General features: G+C 36.3%; 3 protein-coding genes and 1 non-coding gene across 4 annotated transcripts; 3 read left to right on the forward strand and 1 right to left on the reverse strand.

Moving 5' to 3' along the window:
• Positions 1–3,493: 3,493 nt before the first annotated feature.
• On the reverse strand, positions 3,494–6,732 carry LOC148693327 (uncharacterized protein C57A10.07-like). The gene is made up of 3 exons (XM_088677260.1): positions 6,141–6,732; positions 4,692–4,813; positions 3,494–3,980 (listed from the first exon to the last, which is right to left on the reverse strand). Exons 1-3 carry the CDS (start codon positions 6,730–6,732, stop codon positions 3,651–3,653), a joined length of 1,044 nt encoding a protein of 347 aa, XP_088533386.1. The 3' UTR covers positions 3,494–3,650.
• Positions 6,733–7,746: 1,014 nt separating this feature from the next.
• LOC137728873 (protein LAZ1 homolog 1) lies at positions 7,747–12,479 on the forward strand. The gene is made up of 9 exons (XM_088677569.1): positions 7,747–7,879; positions 8,916–9,240; positions 9,350–9,406; positions 10,386–10,494; positions 10,725–10,909; positions 11,008–11,096; positions 11,386–11,641; positions 11,781–11,787; positions 12,261–12,479. The coding sequence occupies exons 2-9, from the start codon at positions 9,025–9,027 to the stop codon at positions 12,335–12,337; spliced, it is 996 nt and encodes a 331-aa protein (XP_088533695.1). The 5' UTR covers positions 7,747–7,879; positions 8,916–9,024; the 3' UTR covers positions 12,338–12,479.
• A 1,632-nt stretch (positions 12,480–14,111) lies between these two features.
• Positions 14,112–14,197, forward strand: LOC148693328 (small nucleolar RNA Z221/R21b). Its single transcript, XR_015952809.1, has one exon. It is a non-coding gene; the product is annotated as a small nucleolar RNA Z221/R21b (small nucleolar RNA).
• A 6,162-nt stretch (positions 14,198–20,359) lies between these two features.
• LOC148693329 (pathogen-related protein-like) lies at positions 20,360–22,276 on the forward strand. Its single transcript, XM_088678840.1, has 4 exons — positions 20,360–20,547; positions 20,782–20,914; positions 21,016–21,317; positions 21,942–22,276. The coding sequence occupies exons 1-4, from the start codon at positions 20,401–20,403 to the stop codon at positions 22,083–22,085; spliced, it is 726 nt and encodes a 241-aa protein (XP_088534966.1). The 5' UTR covers positions 20,360–20,400; the 3' UTR covers positions 22,086–22,276.
• Positions 22,277–23,104: the final 828 nt, after the last annotated feature.

The raw sequence follows: 23,104 nt of genomic DNA on the forward strand, positions 1-23,104 counted from the left end.
ATATTCCTTTCGCAACAATTTGTCCATAGTTAAGTAGTAATATAAAATTTCTTTGAAAAAGATATACAAGATTTGAGGATGTGAAGTTAAAGTTCATTCGAAAGGCTTCATAATTAAGGAGTTGGATCACACATATTATTTTGAAAGGAAAACTAATGAAAAAGGTTTGAAAACTTTGAGTTTTAACTAAAATGACAAAATAAAGGGTAAAGTGAATAATACCAGAATTAACTTTTTAGTGTATAAATGTGGTTTTTCATTAAAGTGAATAGTATCGGGAGCTTTTCGTTAAAGTTTCCTATTTTGAAATGATTTTGTGGTTGAACTTACGTCATTCAAATAAAATTGTCTCCGTGTTAGGCTCACAAACTTTGCTACACGTGAGGAGGCGTGTGTGGATTTAACGTTAAAATCCCAAATGGATTCAACACCACAAAGGCGTCAGCCAGACTGAGCCCCTACTAGTGCCTGAGGCAGATGATATCAAGCTGACGTCACGCTGATGTTAGCCACAACTCTAAATTAGAAAACATTAGAAAAAATTAATCTCATCCATACAATAATTTACTATTTACATTATTAATTTTTAAATACTATGAATAGTAATTGTGGAGACATAAGAGCACTTCCAGTGTAGGAAGGCCCCCATGGCAATTGGCAATTGAATCTTCTCCACTGAATAGTAAGTGCCTTTAATGAACAGTAATTGCCTTTTGCATCTCCACTCCTAAATTGAATAGTCATGGCAATTGGCAATAAAATATTAGTATTTTTTATTTTATAAAATAATAAAAAATAATTTTATTTGTAATTTCGGATAGGATTTTTAACCAGTCTCGTTAAGTCACATGTCGTTACCTTTTTAGAATCGTTGAGGATAAATTTCTGATAAGATTTTTAACCAATCTCATTGCGCTACGTGTTACAATCTGTTTAGAATCAAATTAAACAAAGTACTAAATTAAATAAATACAAAATTACATAAAGTACTCAATTCAATAAATACGAAATTACATAAAATACCAAATTAAATAAATACGAAATTACAACCCAAAACGATTGGAAAATTATGCTCTCTGATTATGCAACAAATTTCCTAGTCCCTGGTGAATGGAAAATCATCACCTAACCAATTTGTGGTGCTAGGACCATCTCCACTTGGTCTCTCTTCTTTTGCATGCCTCATTCGCACCATGTCTGCTTTCTCTGAATTCCAAAAATATTTAGAATTTAGAGACATCGTATCTACAGGCTCCTTCATAATGTCACGATCTTGTTAAGCCCTTCTTTCTTCTTTAAGCTCTTCCCTTTCTTGCCTAAGTAGCTATCTTTCTCTCTCATTAGCTTTAAATAATTTCTCAGCAATTGCAACTTTTGCCTCATCTCTAGCCTTATAGCCTCAAATTTAGCCATTACCTGCGCCAAAGTCAATTCACCTTGACGAGCAAGTTCTTCCATATATTTTGCATAATCATTCTTGGAAGAACTCTCTTTTCTCTTTGAAGCCTTCTTACCTTTAGGCCTAAGTGGACAACGGGTCGACCCTGACACTTGTTCAGGGGTCACTTTCGGCACTTGTTCTGTGTCGCTTTCATGAACATGCGAGTCATGATCTAGCATAGAGTGTAGATGGGATGATAACTTCTGGACCGACATGCACAACTCTGAATTTGGGACAATCTTTGACAATATTCCAATTTTCACCAGTTGAATGATTTGTTTTTGTTTTTGACATTATACTAAGCTTGTGCTTGAAGTGTCTACAAAATGCAAGAGAAGAAAAATTATAATCAAAGAGCCTAATGTAAATTTGGGTATAGTACAAACAAATAAATAATATATTGCTTCCTAATCCGCGTTATTATCTCCACTTCGAATATTAGTACTAGCTTGTGCCAAGGCGTTTCTCCAATGAGTAAACGATTGGCTGAGTATTCTCCAATGACTTGAGAGCGATTGTTCCGTTCTTTTGCCACCAATTTTCTCAAGAAAAAGGGAATGAATATTGCTCCACATTTCTCGCAACTGCATCTCATCATCGGTAATCAGATCATGAGTAACTTCAACGCAACTAGAACATAACGTAATATCTTCAATAATCATCCAATTAGAACCTGCATCATTAGCCATTTTTTTGGAAACAAAAGTATATAGAAACTTTGAGAGAAAGATTGGAATGTGGTGGAAAATATTTGAGAAAATATGAAAGCGTGGTGTAAGGTGGAAGATAAAGATAAGGTATTTATAGAAAATAAAATTTTTTTTTTTAATTTCGATTTTTATTTTATTTTAATTTTTTAACATTTTTTTTATTAACTTAATTAATTTCTACCATTGGATTACAGAAAATTTGAAATCCAACCCTCCAGATTGTGACACATGGCATAACAGTAACATATCAGATTTTTTTTCCTTTTTTAAAAAAAAATTAAAGTCGAAAAACGTGGAACGTTGATCTGGAATCAAACGGTTTAGATTGTGCCACGACATCTAGCTGTTGGGGGGAGTTTTAAATTTTTTTTTTTTACTGTTGGAAATAAAACGGTCTAGAAAAAAGAGCCATTGAAATCCAACGGCCGAGAGGATGCCACGTTGCACCCGGTAATAGTAACATATCAAACTATAAACCGCGGGCCCCATTGCCTGAAATCTTGTCGGTGACGTGCACACGCTTGACCTAAATTTTTTTATAACGTGGCTAACGTCAGCTTGCATCACAAATGCCTTAGGCACTCGAACCTTGGACTCCTGCCTGCCTTCTCCCACGGGTTTCCCTTAGCCCAATTGCCCGCATGGGCTGGAGCAAGTTTGGGAGGCAATTGTATTGGATTTGCTCCTTGTCCACCGGGCTACCCAGCACGTTGAAAATGCTATAAATTAACCACATCTAATAGAAGAAGAACAATTGTACTATACGCTCACTATGACGGTTTTACCCTTGACATCATGAACAAACCATAAATTACCTCATGGGAATATGACATTCATCCGACCTTTGGGTATTGGGCCTTTAGGGCCACCGATGGATCATGGCACTCCAGGCCGTCCATGATATGTCATGTCATGGGGCCATACCTGACCCAATGATGGCAAAAAACCGACTCTTCAAAGTCTCATCTTAGGTGTTTGAACCCTAAACACATACAAACATTAGTCCCAAATAAAAAACAAATCTGAACCTTAAACACCAAGCATAGCAGTTAGGAAACTCAAAATTACCACCTATCAACCTACCAACTGAGACGAGCGGTGAAATCATGCAACTATACCTGCCACCCAAGGACTAGTAGACTGTTAAAATTCTGAACAAACAATATAATCTATGTAAGGGGAGAGGGGGATGCGCTTAGCCTCAAAATGGACTAGCAATAATGTGGTTCAAATTCGCCTTTGGTGAGAATCGAATCTAAGACTTCTCTCTTACAAATGAAAAAGAATACCACTAGACCTTAGTACTAAGTAGCAGTAGACTGTTAAAATTGATAGTGCCCTAAAATGGAAAACTCATCCTTCATATACCCTTGTTGATTTAAAGAATGTTGTTTACAAAGGAAGACAAAATCATATGTTATTGTGAGATTGGAACTCCCTTTATGACTGTTAGGTGGATTCTCCTGTTCTATACATCAAGATCAGTAGAATTATCCAGATTAATTTTGCTCTTTAGGCCACGGAAGGGACCCTGGATAAGGAGCTGACCCACAATATCTGAAAAGACCTTCAATTTCAGGACAACCATTTGGATAGGGAACGGACCGGTGAAACGGATCGCGCCCTAATTTTTTACGGTAAAGTGAACCTCGACATCCATATGGATCTTCTTGGAATTGAGTCCGTACGACTGCTTCTCCTTTCCGGGCTGCTTCTTTTGCAGTAGAAATTGCCGGGGTGCCCAAGTAGAAGAACCTTGACGCAGGAAAGCCAATTGCAGCCCGGTGTAGATGCGCGAATCTCTCCTCCTTGAAATCATAACTTACAACCTGGTTTGAAAACAATCATGTTAGGTTATAAAGCAGGAGTCCTGAATTCGAATCCTTGCACTTGCAATGCAACCTCCCAATATGAACATGAATTCTACATGTTGGGTTCTAGGGGTGTAATGAGGCCAAAGTGAGAAAATGAAGTGCTAGACTATAAAATATTTTTCGTAATAGCTTGAGCTTTCGGTAATGGTGGCAAACCAACAAATTCAGTCAAATCATAAAGATACTACGAAGCTTAAGAAAATCCAAAAAGGAGCTTAACATGCTTAACATATATTGTGTTTTCAAACCAATATGGATACAATGCTTAACATGCTTCATGGAATACTCATCATGCAGAGCGGTCCTTTATGTGATATTCAAAGTAACTCATATAGAAATTATATATTTTGTTTCAAACCTTAGAGAAAAGAGTATGAATGAACGAGCAATCACAGTTTTGTTCTCCTCGGCAACATACCATAAGTATATGCAGAGAGAGAGAGAGAGAGAGATGTCTTTTGCATATTTCTATTGGATGATGCATATACTGACTTGTTCTAGTGTGCAGCTGAATGAAAGTTGTGTAGTACTCATAATCACATACATATATACGCTCAGCCTACGTTGTCGTTGTGCTTAACTGTTACTCTATGACAAGAAATAAGCACACCATACTTGTATTTTAGCTTCAAAGATGACAAACCAGATTGGGTAGAATGGGCTTACAGTTATATTTTGAGGATATGTGCCAGTAAGTTCTCGGAACCGGCACACACTGAAGAGAAGATTCTCAAAGCTGTCCCTTGCATGCTCTTCTGTGAGTGTCCTCGATCGCAAATCTTCTTGGCCTAAACAAACCATCATGGCATAAGTTTTATACGAGTTAAAGGCCAGTAAAAGATAGTTCACACCAACATGGATGTAAATTAACGCACAATCATGCTTTATTATCCTTTACAAAAGCAACTACGATTTTGACAATAAAGTGAGGGGAGAAGAGGGAAAGGCAAAAGGAAGAATAAAACATTACAATAAGTAGCAAACCAGAAACAATGTAAAAAGCATATAACATGAAGGAACATTTAAATGGTAGCATAAACAAAATCAGCTCAGCATAAAACAAAAACGAATTTAAGTACTTCATGCATAAATGATACTGAGAGAAGAGAAAGAGAAAGAGAAATATATCAGAGAGAAAGAAACAGAATAAAGGGGGAGCAAGATTACAGAAAAGAATATTCGGATACACCAGATCACTCCAGGATGGTATATGATTTGCCAAAAAAACAGGGGTATGCCTGCTTCCTTACTTATATGCCACTAAAAACAGGAAAAGTACTTCCATTGAACACAGAATGATGAAATGGATGAAAGAATTGAAGAGTTACCATTTTTTTGTTACAGTAAATTCAAGAAGTGAGAATAGTGACAGGGAACAATGGTGGACAAAAGTGAAAATTGACTACCATTTAGACTAAACTACTTATACTTCCGATAAACTTACCCCTTGTGTAATGACTTATACTTCAACGGATTTATCATTTCACAACTTGTGTAATTTGGTTTATCTAGTTAACAGCCTTGTCAACAAATTGAAATCTTATGTGCAGTTATTAGATTACCCAAATATGAAAAACAATCTTTAAAATAAATTCAAGTTCGCCAAGGGTTTTAAGTGGAAGTGATATCTATGGCCAACATGGAAACTGTGTCATGAATCACCATGCTTCAGGAAATTCAGTCAATATATTTATATCTGTCAGCAGTAAACTTATCAATTTCACATTTAAATTGTGTGTGTATTGCAACAAACTACATTAGTCAACCTTTCTACTTGGGCATTTCAATAATAATAATTAAAAGATAACACCACCAGAAAGAATTAATTTTCTTTTTTGTAAGAACTCTTCTAACAAAGCAGTACAAAAGCAGATCATCTTTTCTTTCTAGCAAACTAATTATTAGCACAAATACTGTAGATTCAATGCAACTGTAGAGTGCAGAGAACGGCGTAAGACAAAAGATTGTAAACAATCACGTACATAAGAACTAAACAGCATCCACATATCGTTCTTCATATAATCGGCAGTCAATCGAGTCTTATCTTAAAAAAGAATCATATGGAAAACAAGTCAGGCCAAAACATGTCTAATGCAAGAGAAATAACAGACTCACCAAACCATCCTTTTGATTCAGCAACTGCCCAGTAACTCTGTGCCTCACTGCGAGGACCGGCATCTCTTCGAGTCTCTCCACCACTAAACAGAAGGAGAGCTCTATTGTCTTTGGCTGCGACTTCAATTCCCTCTTGTATATGAGCCACAAAAGTAGCAGCCTGACCCGGATTCTTTTGGTAAGACTCCAAAAACCAAGAATCCTCCTTATCAACTTTTCCACAGCTACTACTAGTATAAACTGAATGCCCGGCAACCATGACTAGATTCTGGAGATTCGGGAGCGGATAACTAGAAGAACCCACGTCATACTTTTGGTAGTTGTTCGTCATTTGATACCGGCTCTCATACAGAGACAAAAGTATGAGAATTGAGACCCCAACTGACAAGGAGAGGAGGAAAACTAAAAGGGGACGCAGCTTGCAATAATACTGCATTCGGTTTCCGATATACCTAATCATTTTGATGGGAAGCAATGGTGACCTCCTATGCTTTCGGGGTTTTCTAAATGTTCCAGATTCTAAATCAAACTCACCACTCGGGTAGGCTACGAAGGACTTAGGACTGCCGGGCCGAAACGGATTATTGCTCATTAGAGTAATAAGCAAAAATACACAAATAGAAAAAAAAAATGATGAATTATAATCCCATACATTTTTCCCACTTATTTAGACTAAACATCTGTTTTTTATTACAAAATTTAATTAAGATACTTTGATTAATTGTCAACTCAACAAATAATTTGCTACAAGATAAAAATTTTAAATTCGTGACTTTATTAGAATTTAACTAATTCTTCGTTATCGTTTAAAAGGTAATTTTTTACTTATTATTTTTATATTTAATTAGTCTCTTATTTAAAAAATGGCAATAATACTTCTATAAGAAAACTTTACTAATTTGTTAAAAATTTACGTATAGGTATATAAAAAGTATATTTAAGACTTATGACATATTTGAAAGTAGACATATCGACCTTTAAAACATTTAGGTTTAAAAAGTATAAAAAAAATAAAACGTAACAAAAATGTAAATGTATCATAAATTAAGGGTACCAATATTTTAGAAAATGTTTAATTAAATTCTTAAAAAAAAGATATTTAATTAACGAAATTGAACACGAGCCACATATATCAAAACGCAAACAAAAAAGAGTTGTGCTATCCATACACCTTTTTTTTACTTCTTACATACCTTTTGTAATTTATGTTCGTTGATCTTTTTCAATTCATTCGATCCGACAGTAAAAAACTTAAAAAGCATAGAAAAAGTAAAAATGGGTACGTGAATATCACATCCCACAGAAAAATGTCTTGAACCGAGGCAGTGTAGAACTGACGTGGAAACCGGGAGTGAGATCTTGCCACGTGCACTTGCTTGCGTGGAAATAAAGTTACCCTGTCCTAATTCGACGTCATCCATCTAAAACCACAGCCAATGAGCTTTCTCGTAGGACGACAACCCGAAAGCCGCACGATCATACGCCACTGCCAGATGTAACGCTGCCACGGTCAGATGTAAATCCGTCGCAAAAATTTAGGTCACTGCCCTGTGAAGCTTAGTCGTGTTTCTTTATTTAATATTAAATTAAAAATAAAAAATTAATTCTACGATGGTCTTCCCCAACCAGCCGAAGCAAAAGGGAAAACGTCTTCTTTCCGGACGAATTATAATTTTCCTTGCGATTTTCGCGGAAAGTAATTTCACTGTCAAATTTTCCCGGGAAAATCCCAAGCACAGGTTCGTATGCAATCCCACCTATCAGTTTCCTTTTCAGACATCTTTTCTATTCCTTTTTTCGTCTTCATGAATTATGACTGTTTCTGGTCCGTATTCAATTCTTTCGCAAACGGTTAAGATTTTTCTCTGTGATGGAAGTTTTAGGGTTTATCCTTTGATTTTTTAGTGACGAATGTGAATTAATTGCTGTTGCTTTTTGAATTCTGCTTCTGGAAGTTAGAGGTTTTGGTGATGGAAATAAATTTGTTGCTAAATTTGTCCGGCTGCTAAGAAAATAAAGAAAAATAATTCTTATTTTTTGTACTAGAATGTTTTAATTTCATAGTCAATGGCAGATTAGTAGAATGTGTTACACTAGATAGGAAATAATATTTAATGGTTATTATTTGATACTGATTAGTGTACTAATCACTGTGTTTTGTGTCGATTTTATGTGTATTAGAGATCTGGTACTGTGTATTAATGATACAAATTATGACTTCTGTAAGCGTTGATAAGGTGCAAGGTTTGTACTTTAAGCTTTGTAATTTTGGTGCAAGCGTTGATGACAACTAGGAATGGGCATTCGGTTGGTTGGATGAACCTGAACAGCTGAATCCAACCCGGATTAAACGCTGGTAGACAGACACTGGTTGTATTTGGGAAAAAGAGTTATATTTGTTTTTAACCCAAACTAAATGTTGGCAGATAGACGGGTTGAGGAACTCCAACCCTAGGACAACCCGCAGATATCATGCCTTTTGAAGCAAGCTATAGACTTTTGAATGTAGTGATTTGAAACTTATGAGTTCCTGACATTTATCTTGTTTGGTTTTGCATGTTGCTTGTAATGAAGAGTTATGTTGATGGAAGTCATTTAAGTGCATCTTTTGCTTTGATCACGGTATTATGTTGGAATTAGTATTATACATCTCTGTATGTTTCACCGGAAATATCACGATTTAAAAGATCGGTATCCGTTATGATATTTGTTTTCTGACTGTTAAATAGTAGTGCTTGTACTTTTTACATTAATTAAAATGTTCCATTCTTGCAGATTTTCGTTTTCCCTGGATGCTTCTTCCTTATGTTCTCAAAGCCTAACCAAAATTATAAGGCACGTTCATTGGCTCAAGTTTAACCATATATTTTGAGACTCTAACTCAATGGGATGGAGGGGAATTTTATGTTCTTCCTTTTTCTTTATATCCCTAGTTGAGTCCTCGAGCAGATTAGGAGAAATGTGGTCACTCAACCTTGGTGCTGAATCATCAGCAGCTTTCAGCTGGCCAATCCTCAGTGCTAGCATTTTCGTACTTGTTGCTCTCTTTCTCTCCATGTACCTTATCTTCGAGCATTTAGCTGCATATAATCAGCCAGAGGTCTAATCTTTGTATTCCTCCTGAGAAATTTTATATTGCTTCTGTGTTTGAAGATAACTTTGATTCATCTTTTGTGACAATGTTTTCTTTTCCGTTTATCTATTTTCAGGAGCAGAAGTTTCTGATTGGTCTCATTTTGATGGTTCCTGTTTATGCATTGGAATCGGTATGACTGTACTTTTTGCTATCACTTTCTTCAGTTGTATGCTAGTTTTTCGCAATATTCTATATAAGTATAATTATTTATATTGCTACAAATCAACCTTTATATTAATATATTCAGAACAATTTGAGTTTTGTTGGGGGTGATGAAGTGCTTTTAGTTTACTGAGAATACGCATACTGTTCAAGGGTAGTTAAAAATGAAGGCATACCCTTATCAATTAGTTAGAAAATAGTTACAAATTTAGTATGTAACGGAATAACAGTTCGTGGAATTCTTTTCAAGGAAAATACGCTTGGCACTAGAGGTGTGACATAGTTATTATTATAGATATGGAGCTCAAATGAATGCACATTCCTTTGGAATGTGTACTGGATTGAGTATTGGCAGGATCTTATTTGGAAGGCTACAACTTCAAATGGATGTATTGGAAGAAGTTGTGTTTGCTTGTGTGTTATGAAAGAAAAATTGTAGTGTGCCAGATATGTTGATAAGTATAGGGATTCAATTGCAACATATTAGTTAGCTAATACCAACCTGTTCAAATGATAGAAAACAGAATTGAGATGTATTTCATGTCTTGTGCAAGATTATACTATTACCTCATTCGTAGAAGAGAGAGGGGGGGGGGGGGGGATTTTTGTTACTTGTTAAAACTGGAGATAATTTCGCAAAGTTTCTTAGAGGCAGGAATCGCCTTTTGACTGCAAATCCTAGAGTTATGACAGGCATAATATTTCTTCATAATTGGTCCTTTGTCTTCAATTCTTAAAGATATTCAATTTGCGAAGTCTGCTCTAGTTGTTGGAATTCTAATTGTTGGAAACTGTATTACAAAAGTAATATGTCGACATACAGTTGGTCTTTTTTCTTGGTATCTGTCTGCTTTTAGTCTTTGAGGTATCCAAATTGCTATTTTAATTAGTATTTACCATTTTGTGGATTAATTAGCTGTTGTGGGTATTTATGCTGTTTGCTGCAGTTTTTGTCACTGTTGGACTCAAATGCGGCCTTCAACTGCGAAGCAATTCGGGACTGCTATGAGGCTTTTGCACTATATTGTTTTGAGAGATACCTGATAGCCTGCTTAGGTATGTAACCGAAATGTGAATGCTGATTCCTCTGTGATTATTAATAATGAGATTAATCAGTATCTTTTTTCCTTAGGACTATTCTTTGCTCAGCGCACATTAATGAAACGTTATATGTTGATAAGTAATCTTCCTAGTGATGAGAAAATAACCAAGTTTTTTTAACATGTATAATAATGTAAACCTGAAATAATTTACCTCCTTGTGGACATACATTTTTGTATGTGAAGGTGGTGAAGAGAGGACAATTGAATTTATGGAGAGTAAGAGCGTAGTTGATTCGAGCACACCTCTTTTGAAAGAAGCTTATGCTTATGGAGTTGTAGAGCATCCTTTCCCACTGAATTGCCTCATAGGAGACTGGCCTCTTGGCTCCACATTCTACCATGCTGTGAAAGTTGGCATCGTTCAGTATGTATGTACTCATTTTCCTGTTGAAAATTTATTTAAATTATTTGATTTCCTTGAAATTTTTCAGCCTTATTTGGTCATATTGAAACATTATTTTTCCAGATGATAGTGAAATTGATCTGCGCTTTGCTAGCAATGATTCTCGAGACTTGTGGTGTTTATGGAGAAGGGAAATTTGACTGGAGATATGGGTAAGATATTTGTTTCTGTTTTATTTAGGTCTAAAATCTTGTTTGTCTGACCTTTACTAGTCGACAATTATTCCATGTCTTCTTAGATGACAGGTTGAGTATGCCTTATGTATTGATGCTTGATCCATACATGCGCACACTTCCACATACTTTCTTGAGCACATAAATGTTTGCACATGCTTAGGATGATTCACAACAGTGATTTTTGTACAATGTTTTTTGTAGTGTTGCACTTGTTTCTCTTGTAATGCTCATATACACTGTTCTGAATTATTTTGTTTGCTTGCAGCTATCCGTACTTGGCAGTTGTTCTGAATTTTAGTCAGACATGGGCCCTATATTGCCTTGTACAGTTTTACTCTGTCATTAAAGACAAATTACAACCCATTAAACCCTTGGCGAAGTTTCTGACTTTCAAGTCAATTGTGTTCTTGACATGGTGGCAAGGTGTCGCTGTTGCATTTCTTTTCTCTATGGGTGCCTTCAAAGGGTCATTGGCTCAGGAGCTGAAAACTCGGATACAAGACTACATCATATGCATAGAGGTGCGTAATGAGAATGACTAACGACTAACCATTCAAGTGTGCTGTTGAATTGTATTACGTCCAATGTTGCAGGGCTTGAAGACCTAACATGTCCTTAACATTTGACATATTGATGATTGAATTGAATTTGTTCTGAAAGGAAGTAGGTTGGTTAATGAGTTGGACTAGTGTTTTGGATGGTCAGAAGAAACCCAGGATCTCATTGGAGATCAAGTTTATTCTAGATGGGTTGTTCTAATTTATTGTATTATTACTCAGGTTCGACTTTGAATTGTAATCGTACCATGTTTTATAAAGGAAAACAATGGAAAGTCACTCTCCTTGCTACTGTTAGTGTAAGCCACTGAAGTTCTTTAAAGAACTAGAGAAACAAAGGGTATCTTTCATAGTAAGATATAAAGAGTATCTTGTATTTAAACCCTATATTTATTTGCGTATAGAGCCCTAAGCCCTAATTAAATAATTTATGACCTTCATGCATATAATAGTTTATGATACATGAGCCGAGCATTCTGAATAGGTCCTTCATGTACCTGTTTGTTGTAATTTTTTATTGATGTTCAATAGATAGAAGCTTTTAGCAAATAAGATCCTGAATGATTTCAAACTTGTTAAACAGATGGGTGTTGCTGCTGTAGTCCACCTGTATGTGTTTCCAGCTGTACCTTACAAACGTGGAGAAAGATGTGTTCGTAATGTTGCTGTGATGACTGACTATGCCTCACTGGGAGCACCTCCTGATCCAGAAGAGGTGCGTGATTGTGAAAGAACAACCAGAATGCATCTGGCAGTAGCACGGCATGATGACAGAGAAAAGCGGCTGAATTTCCCCCAGAGTGTTCGTGATGTGATTTTTGGAAGTGGAGAAATTGTGAGTAGTTAATCCTAACAGTGCATGCTTTTTCTCTGTTTCATTTAAAACTCTTTTCTCGAATCAATGGTCACTCTGCTGTTCTAATTTGTTGTTTCAGATCGTTGATGACATGAAGTATACAGTTTCCCATGTGGTAGAACCAGTGGAAAGAGGAATTGCAAAGATAAACAAAACCTTGCATCAGATATCCGAGAATGTGAAACGCCACGAGGAGCAGAGGAAGAGCATCAAGGATGATACTTATCTTATCCCCTTGAACTCATGGAATAGAGAGTTTTCTGAAGTTCAGGACAATCTTGTTGGAGGTAGTGTCAGTGACAGTGGCATAGGCGGTGGTAGGAGGCAGCAGTCCCAGTCTAAAGCTTCAACGTCTCGGACTAGAGCATGGAGATGATGCCAACAACTGTACGTAATACGAACACGAGTGAATTATAAATGTTGTGATTTCGGCGTGATTTTTAGACGACGTCGTTATACTTGCGCTGGCCGGAAGAGTTGGTGGTTTATGGAGGTAACTCGTCAACAGGACGAACAACATTCATGAATTTCGGATCAAGAATGGATTGTTTCTTTGATCAGCGGTGGGGGGTACAGAATGATGGAGCGATGGATAGACATACTGACAGAGGTAATGCCATTTGACTCTGTGAGCGTATCACCAAGCCTCAAAACAATTTGAATACAACCTTTGAAAATAAAATTTGAATTTCGGTATAGAATGTGTTTATATTAGCACGTGTTATCGCTCTTTTGAGACAAACTGATCTTCTCTTTGTGAATTCGTTTGAAAGAAAGAAATCTTAAAAGTAATTTTGCACATGATACTTCACCGAACGTAGTGGTGTTTTAGGATTCATATAGCCAACCTCACTTATGCAGCGTGAATTTAGCCTCATTCTGTTCCTCTAGAACTCAATTTGTTCCACCAAAGTCCATGGAACTCAAATTTTGTCCCACGTTGTCAAATCAGTGAAAAATCAATTTTGCCACGCGGCATTAAGACTTGTTAAGTGGGGTCCATGTTGCATACGGGAGAGAGTTTATAAACAATACCTGACAAAAATTGATTGTACGATGTACGATGAACATATGTTATTGGAGGATCCGGCTAGGATCCTCTTTTATAAAATTCGATGTAATGCCTTGGTTTCAAAAAGAGAATCAACAAGGATGAAATAACTATATTATTATGCTTCAGTGTAAGAAAATTGTGAAACCAATCGAGTTCGGAGAGAAAATGAGACTAAAACTGAGTTTTGAGCATTGCAAAAATGCTAAAAAAAAGCCTATCTGAAAAGCGAAAAAATAACCATGGGCCTTCTCTTCTCATCTCATCAGGCGGAAACGAAAACGAATGGGCTTTGCATCCCTCAGCCTAGCCTGATAGAAATATTAGGGTACATTTGTCTTTGCACCGTACAAAATCGAGGGGCTGGCAGCTAGGGTTTCGCGCACATCTCTATAAATTACACCGCAGAAGGCCTCCGTAAAATAGTTCGTCCGTCGGGCGCTCTTTCTGTGTCTGTCTCTGCGAGTGAGCGAGTGAGTGAGTCTGCGGGTGTTTGTTTAGCATCGTATGCATTCGTGGGGAGGGAGGGGCGATGATGATCACCTGAGGAAGTCATGCACCACTCTGATGAATCTGTGCTGATAAATTTCTCATACCCAATTCTTCTGAGCCTCTCCTCTCCTCTCCTTTTTTCTGTTTTCTAATGTTATTTTGTTTTTCAAGTTTCTCTATGAATCCAGATTTCAAATTAAAATTCACAAAAAAAAAAAAAAAGAATGATAGGGATTTGATGAGAGGGACCAAGTGATGGGATCTTTGGATCCAACCATGATGCGGACCGTACAGCTCTTTTGCTTTTGGGGATACAATTTTGGTGTCTGATGGTTCCTTCTAAATCTTCCATCTTCGGTATTTTTTTACTTTTAATTTTTCTTTATTATTAATTTTCTGGGATCATATTTTGCTTTTATTTGGGATTTTTGTATGAAGAAAAGCAAACCTATTTTTTTGGTCGGTTGTATTTTGGTTCTTGGAATGTAGTAGGAGTTAAATGGTTTCTGCTGACATTTTAATTCCAACTTAATTTCATAATTAAAACATAATCAAACGGGTAAAACCCACAAATTTTTGATATAGATTTGGATTGAATAACTGAAATCAAATTGGTGCAAAGTTTCTGGAGAATTGGAAGAATTTGTACGATTGGCAATTTCTCAAGTTTTGGAACCCAAAAATTGCGGAGCTCTCGTATATATAACAGTCAATTGGTTGTGGGTTTAGGGTTCATTTGATCAAATTACACAAAGTTTCAAAATTAGCTTCTATAAAATTGAAGGTGTGCTTTAATTTCAACCATTCATTTTTTCGTATATACGAGTTTCGGCCCGTGGTCTACAAAATACGACTGGCACCCGTGGGCCCCTTGACGGCGAAAGAAGGATCCGTCCGGTGTGCGACTCAGTTTCGTGTAAATGACATCAACAAATTGGTTGTCCCTCGACCAATCTGTGAACACAAATATTAACCCGTTTTCCCAAAAAAAAAAAAAAAAAAAAAAAAAAATATCAAGCTTCGTCTCCAACTAGTCTCTTTGGTTGTAAATGTATTAACCTACTAAATTAAAGGTACGTTGAATGAAGAAATTTTCAAACTATTACCATTAGAAGAGGACAGTAGATGAATTACTCTGAAGGAAACTTATCCATTTGGACCACTTCATTTTTTATTAAAATGGTAGGATTAGAAATGGATGGATTCTCTTATCATCTCTTCGTTCACTCCAAATAAAAAATCATTAACGTATCTATTCCAATTTAATCATGTGTACCAAACATCCTTTCCAATAAGGGTTTAGATTATGGATAAACATTTTGTAATATTCTTGGAATGTAGTAGGATTTAAACGGTTTCTGCAGATATTTTAATTCCAACTTAATTTCATAATTAAAACATAATCAAATGGGTAAAACCCACAATTTCTTGATAAATATTTGGATTGAATAACTGAAATCAAATTGGTGCAAAGTTTCTGGAGAAATGGAAGAATTTGAACGATTGACAATTTCTCAAGTTTTGGAACCAAAAAATTGCGTAGCTCTCGTGTAACAGCTAATTGGTTGTGGGCTCAGGGTCCATTTGATCAGGTACACAAAGTTTCAAAGTTAGCTTCTACAAAATTGAAGGTGTGCTTTAATTTTAACCATTCATTTTTCGTGTATACCAGTTTCGACCCTTGGTCTACAAAATTCGACTGGCACCCGTGGGCCCGTTGACGGCGAAAGAAGGATCCGTCCAGCCGACTAAGTTGGACTTGGAAGGATTAGAAAGGGAAGGATTCTCTTATCATCTCTTCGTTCACTCCAAATAAAAAATCATTAACATATCTATTCCAATTTAATCATGTGTACGAGACATCCCTTAATCCTTTCCAATAAGGGTTTAGATTATGGACAAACATTTTGTAATATTCAATATAAACCGTTGACTAGGACGATAGTAAAGAAGGGTAACGAAATTAGCTACATCAGTTTTAGCTCGTTTGACTAGAATTCGAATGGAATAGATAATTCACTAAACTCAAGGTATTTTGAAGGTAGATGAGAGGATTGGAATGATACATTTTTTTTTACATGTAATCTATCTCCTACTTTTAAGTTGGTCACAAAATTTTCATTTTTATTTTGACATTGAAAATAATTGCTTCTCCATTCCAGTCTAATCCTCTAGGAGACCTAAAGATTCTTAAATCGTGAGGATAAGATTTGTTTGATGGGGCAGGCAATACTAGGACGATGAGGTGTCTATCCATGTCATTTTAGTTTGGACAAGTCATTTGTTAAATGACAAATTCTGATTTTTCCATGTGTTCTCTTTTTAGTAGCTATTGGTTTATAATAGGTGGTTAGTTGTTAAGCAGTTTTTTTTATAGAACTTGTTAGCTCATCTTCAACCGAGAGTTGGCCAGATGGCTCGTTTTAGTTCTCTGGTCCTCCAAGAAATTAATATTTTGATGAACAGTGCAGGACCATATTTCTTACCATCTCCAACCGAGGGCCAGAGGGCTCGTGTTAGCTTTGTTACAAAAAATCATCTCCAACTTAGGGCCAAACATAATTTATTATTTAAATTTAAAAACTACAACTTAAATTTAAAAACTACAACACTTCTTAAATTTAAAATTCAAACTCATCATCATTTTCACTATTTTCATTATTTTCATCATCTTCATTATCTGCCATTATAGGAATATAGTTAGAGGTAAACAACTGCAGCCAGGTCATAATATCCTTTTTTTTTCCTATCAAAATAGGCGTTACTCAATGGAATGTAATTCGAAGTGTTTCTTTCCATATTCTTATCATCCATCTCTTCTTGTATTTGTTTGGCCCATTCTTCATGCCTACGGTTCCTGTCTTCCACGACAATGACATTTTGCTCCGCCATTAAGCGCAATGACTCTGCCACTCCCTGTTGAGCGGCGTAATCATCATTTGCCTTGCCCTTTTCCTTCAACCTTCAGGCCTTGTTTCATCTCATAGCCCTAGGTATGGAAGCTTCACTCGAAGATGGAGGTGGCACGCTTGTTTGTTGAATGGTAGGAGATTCATCTTCATCCATATCTATAGCTGACGATGGAGTTCCAAACACTGGCATAGGAGCTACTCTATGTTGAGGTGGATGTTCAAATAACACCCACCCTTTACAAATTTCCCAACAACCTTGATGCTTAAAGGGTTTCGAGTTACCCTCCATATATAATTCCTCCACTTGGGGTATCCAGAAAATATAATTACAAAAATTAAAGGAAATTAATTCATGAAATTAAATGTAATATAATTAAAAATTAAAAATAAACTGTGAAAACACTAACTTCGTCGTAGTAATTGGCGCCACTTTCATGTCTACTTGTGGCTACTAACAGTGCTTGATGCCATTTGTTCAAACTTGGTTGAAGATGTTTCATCCATCTTGAAAAACAATCTCGTGGTTTTGGGTATTCGGTGGAGTGGTGCCTTGGAGAACTCTAAGTATTTTTTGGACACACGAATCCAAACACTTTCACTTGTTTGAGAACTTCCCCTCACATTATCTTTCCAGACCCACCCATAAGCCCTGCAAAGAGTTTCATCTTCTTTTCGGGTCCAAGCCCTACCTTTCATTGCAGATGAGGCCATTTGAAAATTATTAAAAAAAATCTAAGGAAAGATTATTGGAAGAGGTAAGAAAATATGAGAATTGAAATGGTATAGGAATGGTGAAAATTTTGTGAGGAATGGTGTAAGAATAGCTTAGGTATTTATACGAAAAAATTAGAATTTTTTTGAATTTTTAAAAAAAAAATTTGGCCCAAAAAATAAAAAACCAATGGTAACTGATGTCAACTAGCCGTTGGGGATTCAAAATTTTAGCTTGGCCCAGGCCCGGTTGGCTGGTTGGTTTGGGTTGGCTGATTGGCCCTATGACCTTTTTTTGTCTAGTGGGGCCCACCAATCCTCTGGCCTGGCTCTCGGTTGAAGATCGTTTTTGGGCTATTTTCGGCCCTCTGGATCCTTCGGTTGGAGATGATCTTAAAGCATTTCTAATGGGCTCCCTAAATGAGCTTTGATTAAAGTTTAGGGAAAATTTGGAAAAATCATTCTCTAATCACACTTCTTATCCACCTCCTAAGATAAAGATTCTCTTAAATCTCGGGAGTGGGAAATTAGTTTCAAGCATTAATTACTAAAATTTTAAAGATTTTTTAAATAATAACTCTATTTTTATTGGTCCACAATTAATATAAATCTCGGGAGTAAAATTATTATTATTTTTTGGCTAGAGGGAGTAAAAAATTTCTAACGAGCTCCTACACTAACTTTCTAGTATTTTTAATTAAAAATTAGAAAACATAATTGGAGATGCTATTAGTATACCTAGGCACCTAGTTGCCATAGCTCGAGTCTGCAACTGTTACAAGCTGATGAAATGTGCAGAGCTGAAGATTGTTGTAGAACTTTGGATATTATCACCAAGCCTGAAGTAACGGTACACCAAGCCTGAGGGTAACCAGTGCACTGAGCAATATAATGCGTATTTATAATCAGTGCACATTTGGTTCAAAGAATACTTAACCACAAACAACATTGTGCATCCGCCCTAGAGTATATAAGAAACTGATTTGAGAGACTAAATTTATAGGCAATCCAGAATATGCAAAATATGAGAAATCGTTACAGAAAATGTAAAGTGAAGTGGAACATTATTGAGGAGTTTCTCTTTTACGTCTCTATTGTGATAAAATTCTAGCTTCAATACTAAAGAAAGTTGAGATTTTATCATAAAACCAATTGACAATATAAGAAATTGTTCAACTTATAAGTCTATGTAAGGTCTCTTCTCTTATCAATGTGGAATTCATTCTCAACATTCATTTTTTTAAACTCAAACACATGAACAACACAAATGGAGTGTATAGAGTGCGTGTGGCAATTTGACTTTACACTTGGAAGTGCATGTGATAGTTGAATTTTACAAATGAGACAATCTGCGCCGATACCATAAAAATAGATTAACCTCCATCGATGTTCACATAAAACTTTTCTAAAAATTTCTTAATATGTAATGTGAAAGCTAGAATGTTAGCAGTTTGATTTTTGAAAAGAAACTATTACACGCCTCTCTATTTTCCAATGAACTATTAAACTTTTCTAAGAATAATGGAGACGCTGTAAAATCCAAGAAATAAAGTTGACATTTAGAAGAACCACACAAGTAAGCACATTATTTTGTTGATCACATGGAAGCACATGAGATAAATATACTGAGAGACGTCATATAGTTGGATTAATTGGTACTACATAAGTATATAATCTGTAGTTATGTAGTACCTGAATCCACAATGTAGTTATGTAGCGTGGTACCTGAATCTATGGGATAATACCGATAATACTAATGTATGCGGTACCAATTAATACAGTTATGTAGTACCTGAATCCATAGTGTAGTTATGTAGTACCTGAATAGTGTATGAATGAATAATGACTTAAAAATAGACAGTTCAAATTGTTGAAATTCGATATATAATGGATCCCATAACTAGTTCTAATTTTACCAAAAAATGAAAATCCCCACAACTAGTCTCTATTTTCACAAAAAATAAAATAAAAATGGAGATCTCTTTGGATAAAGTCTCTGGAGTTTGACTTTTATTTAATTCAAACATAAACATAAAAAAGAAGTGTATGAGAAATTAAAATATAGATATGACCTGTAAGATCCCACATCGCTTAGGGGTAAGAATCTTGTAAGCTTTATATTTATATTCTCATCTCTACCTAGCACGATGTCTTTTGGGAGCTCACTGGCTTCGGGTTCTGTAGAAACTCTGAAGTTAAGCGAGTTCGAGCGAGAGCAATCCTAAGATGGGTGATCCACTGGGAAGTTCTCGTCTGAGTTCCCAGAAACAAAATCGTGAGGGCGTGGTAGGGGCCCAAAACGGACAATATCATGCTACGGTGGAGTCGAGCTCGGGATGTGGTGGGGCCCGGGCTGGGATGTGACAATTTGGTATCAAAGCCAATCCTTGGCCTTGTAAGATCCCACATCGCCCATGAGTGATGATCCTGTAAGCCTTATATGTATATTCTCATCTCTACCTAGCACGAGGCCTTTTGGGAGCTCATTGGCTTCGGGTTTCATAGGAACTCCGAAGTTAAGCGAGTTCACGCGAAAGCAATCCCAGCCCGTCGAAAAATATACTTTGTCTGATCATAAAATTATTATTTTATTTTATTTTTGTAACTGTATTATATCACCATTTGTTGCCTATATAATAGAGACCCCGGTTGAAGGAAACTGCAAAACATTTTATCCAGTAGTAGTCTTTGCTTCTACCCTATGTTGAGGATGGCATCTTTAGGTGTTGAGGGAGACAAGTACCGTTCCCATTTGACTGGAGAAGGAGAAAAGAACACCAAATGGAATTTTGGTGCCACTCCTAGCTATGATGTTGCTAACAAGCTCTTTGATGAAGGCAGAACAAAGGTCTCTCTCTCTCTCTCTCTCTCTCTCTCTCTCTCTCTCTCTCTATATATATATATATATATATATGTGTGTGTGTGTGTGTGTGTGTGACTGCTTGCTATGAATTATAGAGACAATTAACAATATACTAGTTTTGTTGCGTGTGTTTGATATGCATCAACTTCCCTTTTTATATTTGTACAAGAGATCGACGTTTCATTTTCTTTGATCAATTAAAATCTGCGTCAAACTCAGATATGGCCACCCGGGTCACTGGAAGAAGAGGTGCAGAACCTTGTAAAGACATGGGAGATGGAGCTTTTCCACAAGTCCAACCCTGATGATTTCAAAACACTTGATCCCAACAAATACACTGTCAGCGTAAATGGTAATTAACAAACTAATAGCTAGCTGGTGCAATCCAAAACTCATTAAATAGATACTTAATGTTTTCCATGTATACTAATTAATTACTAATACTTTGATCAGGAAGGAAAGGCATAAATATTGAAGAAATAGGGAAAATTGGAGGAGGATATAACTCTTTTCTGCAGACCTCACTGCCCGAGAAACTCAGGGGATATAATCCAGATGAGGAAACAGCAGAATCATCGCTCAAGTCTTTCACCACAACATTCCCTCGTGGATTTGCGTTGGAGGTCCTCCAAGTTTATTCTGGGCCACCAGAGATTATCTACAAATTCAGGCACTGGGGTTACATGGAGGGCCCCTTCAAGGGCCATGCTCCCACTGGAGAAATGGTTGAGTTCTTTGGAATGGCCATTTTTACGGTACTTCTGAGCTTCTCTAACCCTACTTGGCCAATCAAATGAAGCTCTCATTCTTTTTCATTTCACGTTATGTTACTATCCCTTTAAAAATTGAAATATTTCTCCATTTTATTAATTGTTTGTCCTAACTTTGTAAACTTTCATTATTGTTTACCAACAACATCATCAACCAAACCATAAACTACATCAACACGAAATTATCACTCAGTAAAAGTATTCCATATAAATGCACAAGACAATAAGCTTACTTGCAGGATTCGCCATGAAAATCTAGCAGCAAGGTTCTACTCTTCTCTTGGATTCGGAATAGTTCACACTTTCAATAGGACTAGTGGTATATGAACATGGTAATCTTAGAAGAGGGACCAAACTATTTTTATCGTCTAAAATGATAACTGCTCCTCCTATTGTGGCAACAGTTACATGTCAGTTTTTAGAGTTTGAAACCAACTCTAATTCAAAAGTTTGAGTTCTATTGTTTCTCTCCTCAGTAATTTATCATAATTAAATTACTACAAGTCCAATATTAATATAAGTCCATTTGTTTTCATGATATACCCTAAACTATGGTTTTATTATTACTCGCATCAAGGAAAAATCCTAACAAACTTACCAAACAAACAGGTGGATGAACGCAAGAAAATTGTTAAGGCGGAGTTCTTCTATGACCCTGGACAACTACTTGGAGGTCTTCTGAAGGGTGCAAAATTGGGTAATTCTTCCGAAGAGACAGCTTCAACCTGCCCAGTCCTGAGGAGCACAGGGTAGTTTTAGTACCTCTCCTATGAAACCTAATAGTATTGCTAGCAAATCAATAATTTATGTCCATTAGGCACACAAAGCTAGCTACATGTTAAGGAATTTTGTTAAGCTGTTTTTTATATGGAAATATTTGTGATTATCTGTAAGGTACTGGTGCAATATCTCATTGAAAAATAAAGACGATATATTTGCATGAATGTTACTGCATTTTTTGGGTCTTACATGCAATACCAACTGCATACCACACGTCAACCACTGACCAAAACACTGCAATTTGCTCCCAAACGAAATTGCACTGTGTCTGATACAATTGACATGCAGAAGCAAGGGTGGTGGTTTTGCCATCTCTCTATCTATACAGATAAGCAGAGGGCACGTGGACGAATAGTTGGGCTTTTCTTTGCTCAGTGACGCAGGACGGAGTAAAAATTTGTGAACCAATTTTATCATCTAGTTGGTTAGTCAAAGTAGTACTTTTGATGGCGGTCGTTTTTGTCCTCATGTTTCTATCATCTGAATTTTTAGAGCTGGCTTGTGGATGTAATGTTTTTGTTATTTTCATTTTTAATGCGTTGACGAGTCCTCGACTGCTTGTTCAAAGAATTGTCACTATCAGTCAGCCTTTCTCTTAAAATAGCATTGGGATTTATTTTTTTGTAAGTATGTAGCGCTATTTTTTTTTTTTTTTTTGGGTCAAATTATAGATTTTGTTAGATGAGATGTTAGATTAGTCGTCGATGAAATTTGAACTCGTTATCATACAATGACTCAACATATTTTCACTACTGTAATAAAAGGTTACTTGCTAAGTATGTAACACTTTGGATTCTCTTCTTTAGTCGAAGCCCTCGGTCTTGCAGAATACTAATAGTTGCCCAATTCCTTGCACAAGAGAGAAGCTGAAGCGCGCTGGTTTTCTAGCACATGTTCCAATTTTGGAGGAGAAAACGAAGTGCCTTGCATTTAGTGAATATTTTTGCTCTCTGTCCTCTAGTGATGGTAATGCTTGTCACCATTCGATTTAT

Source organism: Pyrus communis, chromosome 10 (genome assembly GCF_041283825.1).
Source record: "Pyrus communis isolate YQ-2024b chromosome 10, ASM4128382v1, whole genome shotgun sequence".
NCBI classification, from domain to species: Eukaryota; Viridiplantae; Streptophyta; class Magnoliopsida; order Rosales; family Rosaceae; genus Pyrus; species Pyrus communis.

What these genes read in the sequence shown, in the direction of transcription:
- LOC148693327 (XM_088677260.1), bottom strand. Translation starts at nt 6,732, where the DNA reads ATGAGCAATAATCCGTTTCGGCCCGGCAGTCCTAAGTCCTTCGTAGCC. An exon ending in TGAATCAAAAGGATGGTTTG is followed by an intron (nt 4,814 to 6,140) that starts GTGAGTCTGTTA and finishes TGGTTTGTTTAG; the next exon opens with GCCAAGAAGATTTGCGATCG. An exon ending in CATATCCTCAAAATATAACT is followed by an intron (nt 3,981 to 4,691) that starts GTAAGCCCATTC and finishes TTTTCAAACCAG; the next exon opens with GTTGTAAGTTATGATTTCAA.
- LOC137728873 (XM_088677569.1), top strand. Translation starts at nt 9,025, where the DNA reads ATGGGATGGAGGGGAATTTTATGTTCTTCCTTTTTCTTTATATCCCTA. An exon ending in CTGCATATAATCAGCCAGAG is followed by an intron (nt 9,241 to 9,349) that starts GTCTAATCTTTG and finishes ATCTATTTTCAG; the next exon opens with GAGCAGAAGTTTCTGATTGG. An exon ending in AAGTTGGCATCGTTCAGTAT is followed by an intron (nt 10,910 to 11,007) that starts GTATGTACTCAT and finishes TTATTTTTCCAG; the next exon opens with ATGATAGTGAAATTGATCTG.
- LOC148693329 (XM_088678840.1), top strand. Translation starts at nt 20,401, where the DNA reads ATGTTGAGGATGGCATCTTTAGGTGTTGAGGGAGACAAGTACCGTTCC. An exon ending in TTGATGAAGGCAGAACAAAG is followed by an intron (nt 20,548 to 20,781) that starts GTCTCTCTCTCT and finishes CGTCAAACTCAG; the next exon opens with ATATGGCCACCCGGGTCACT. An exon ending in TTGGAATGGCCATTTTTACG is followed by an intron (nt 21,318 to 21,941) that starts GTACTTCTGAGC and finishes CCAAACAAACAG; the next exon opens with GTGGATGAACGCAAGAAAAT.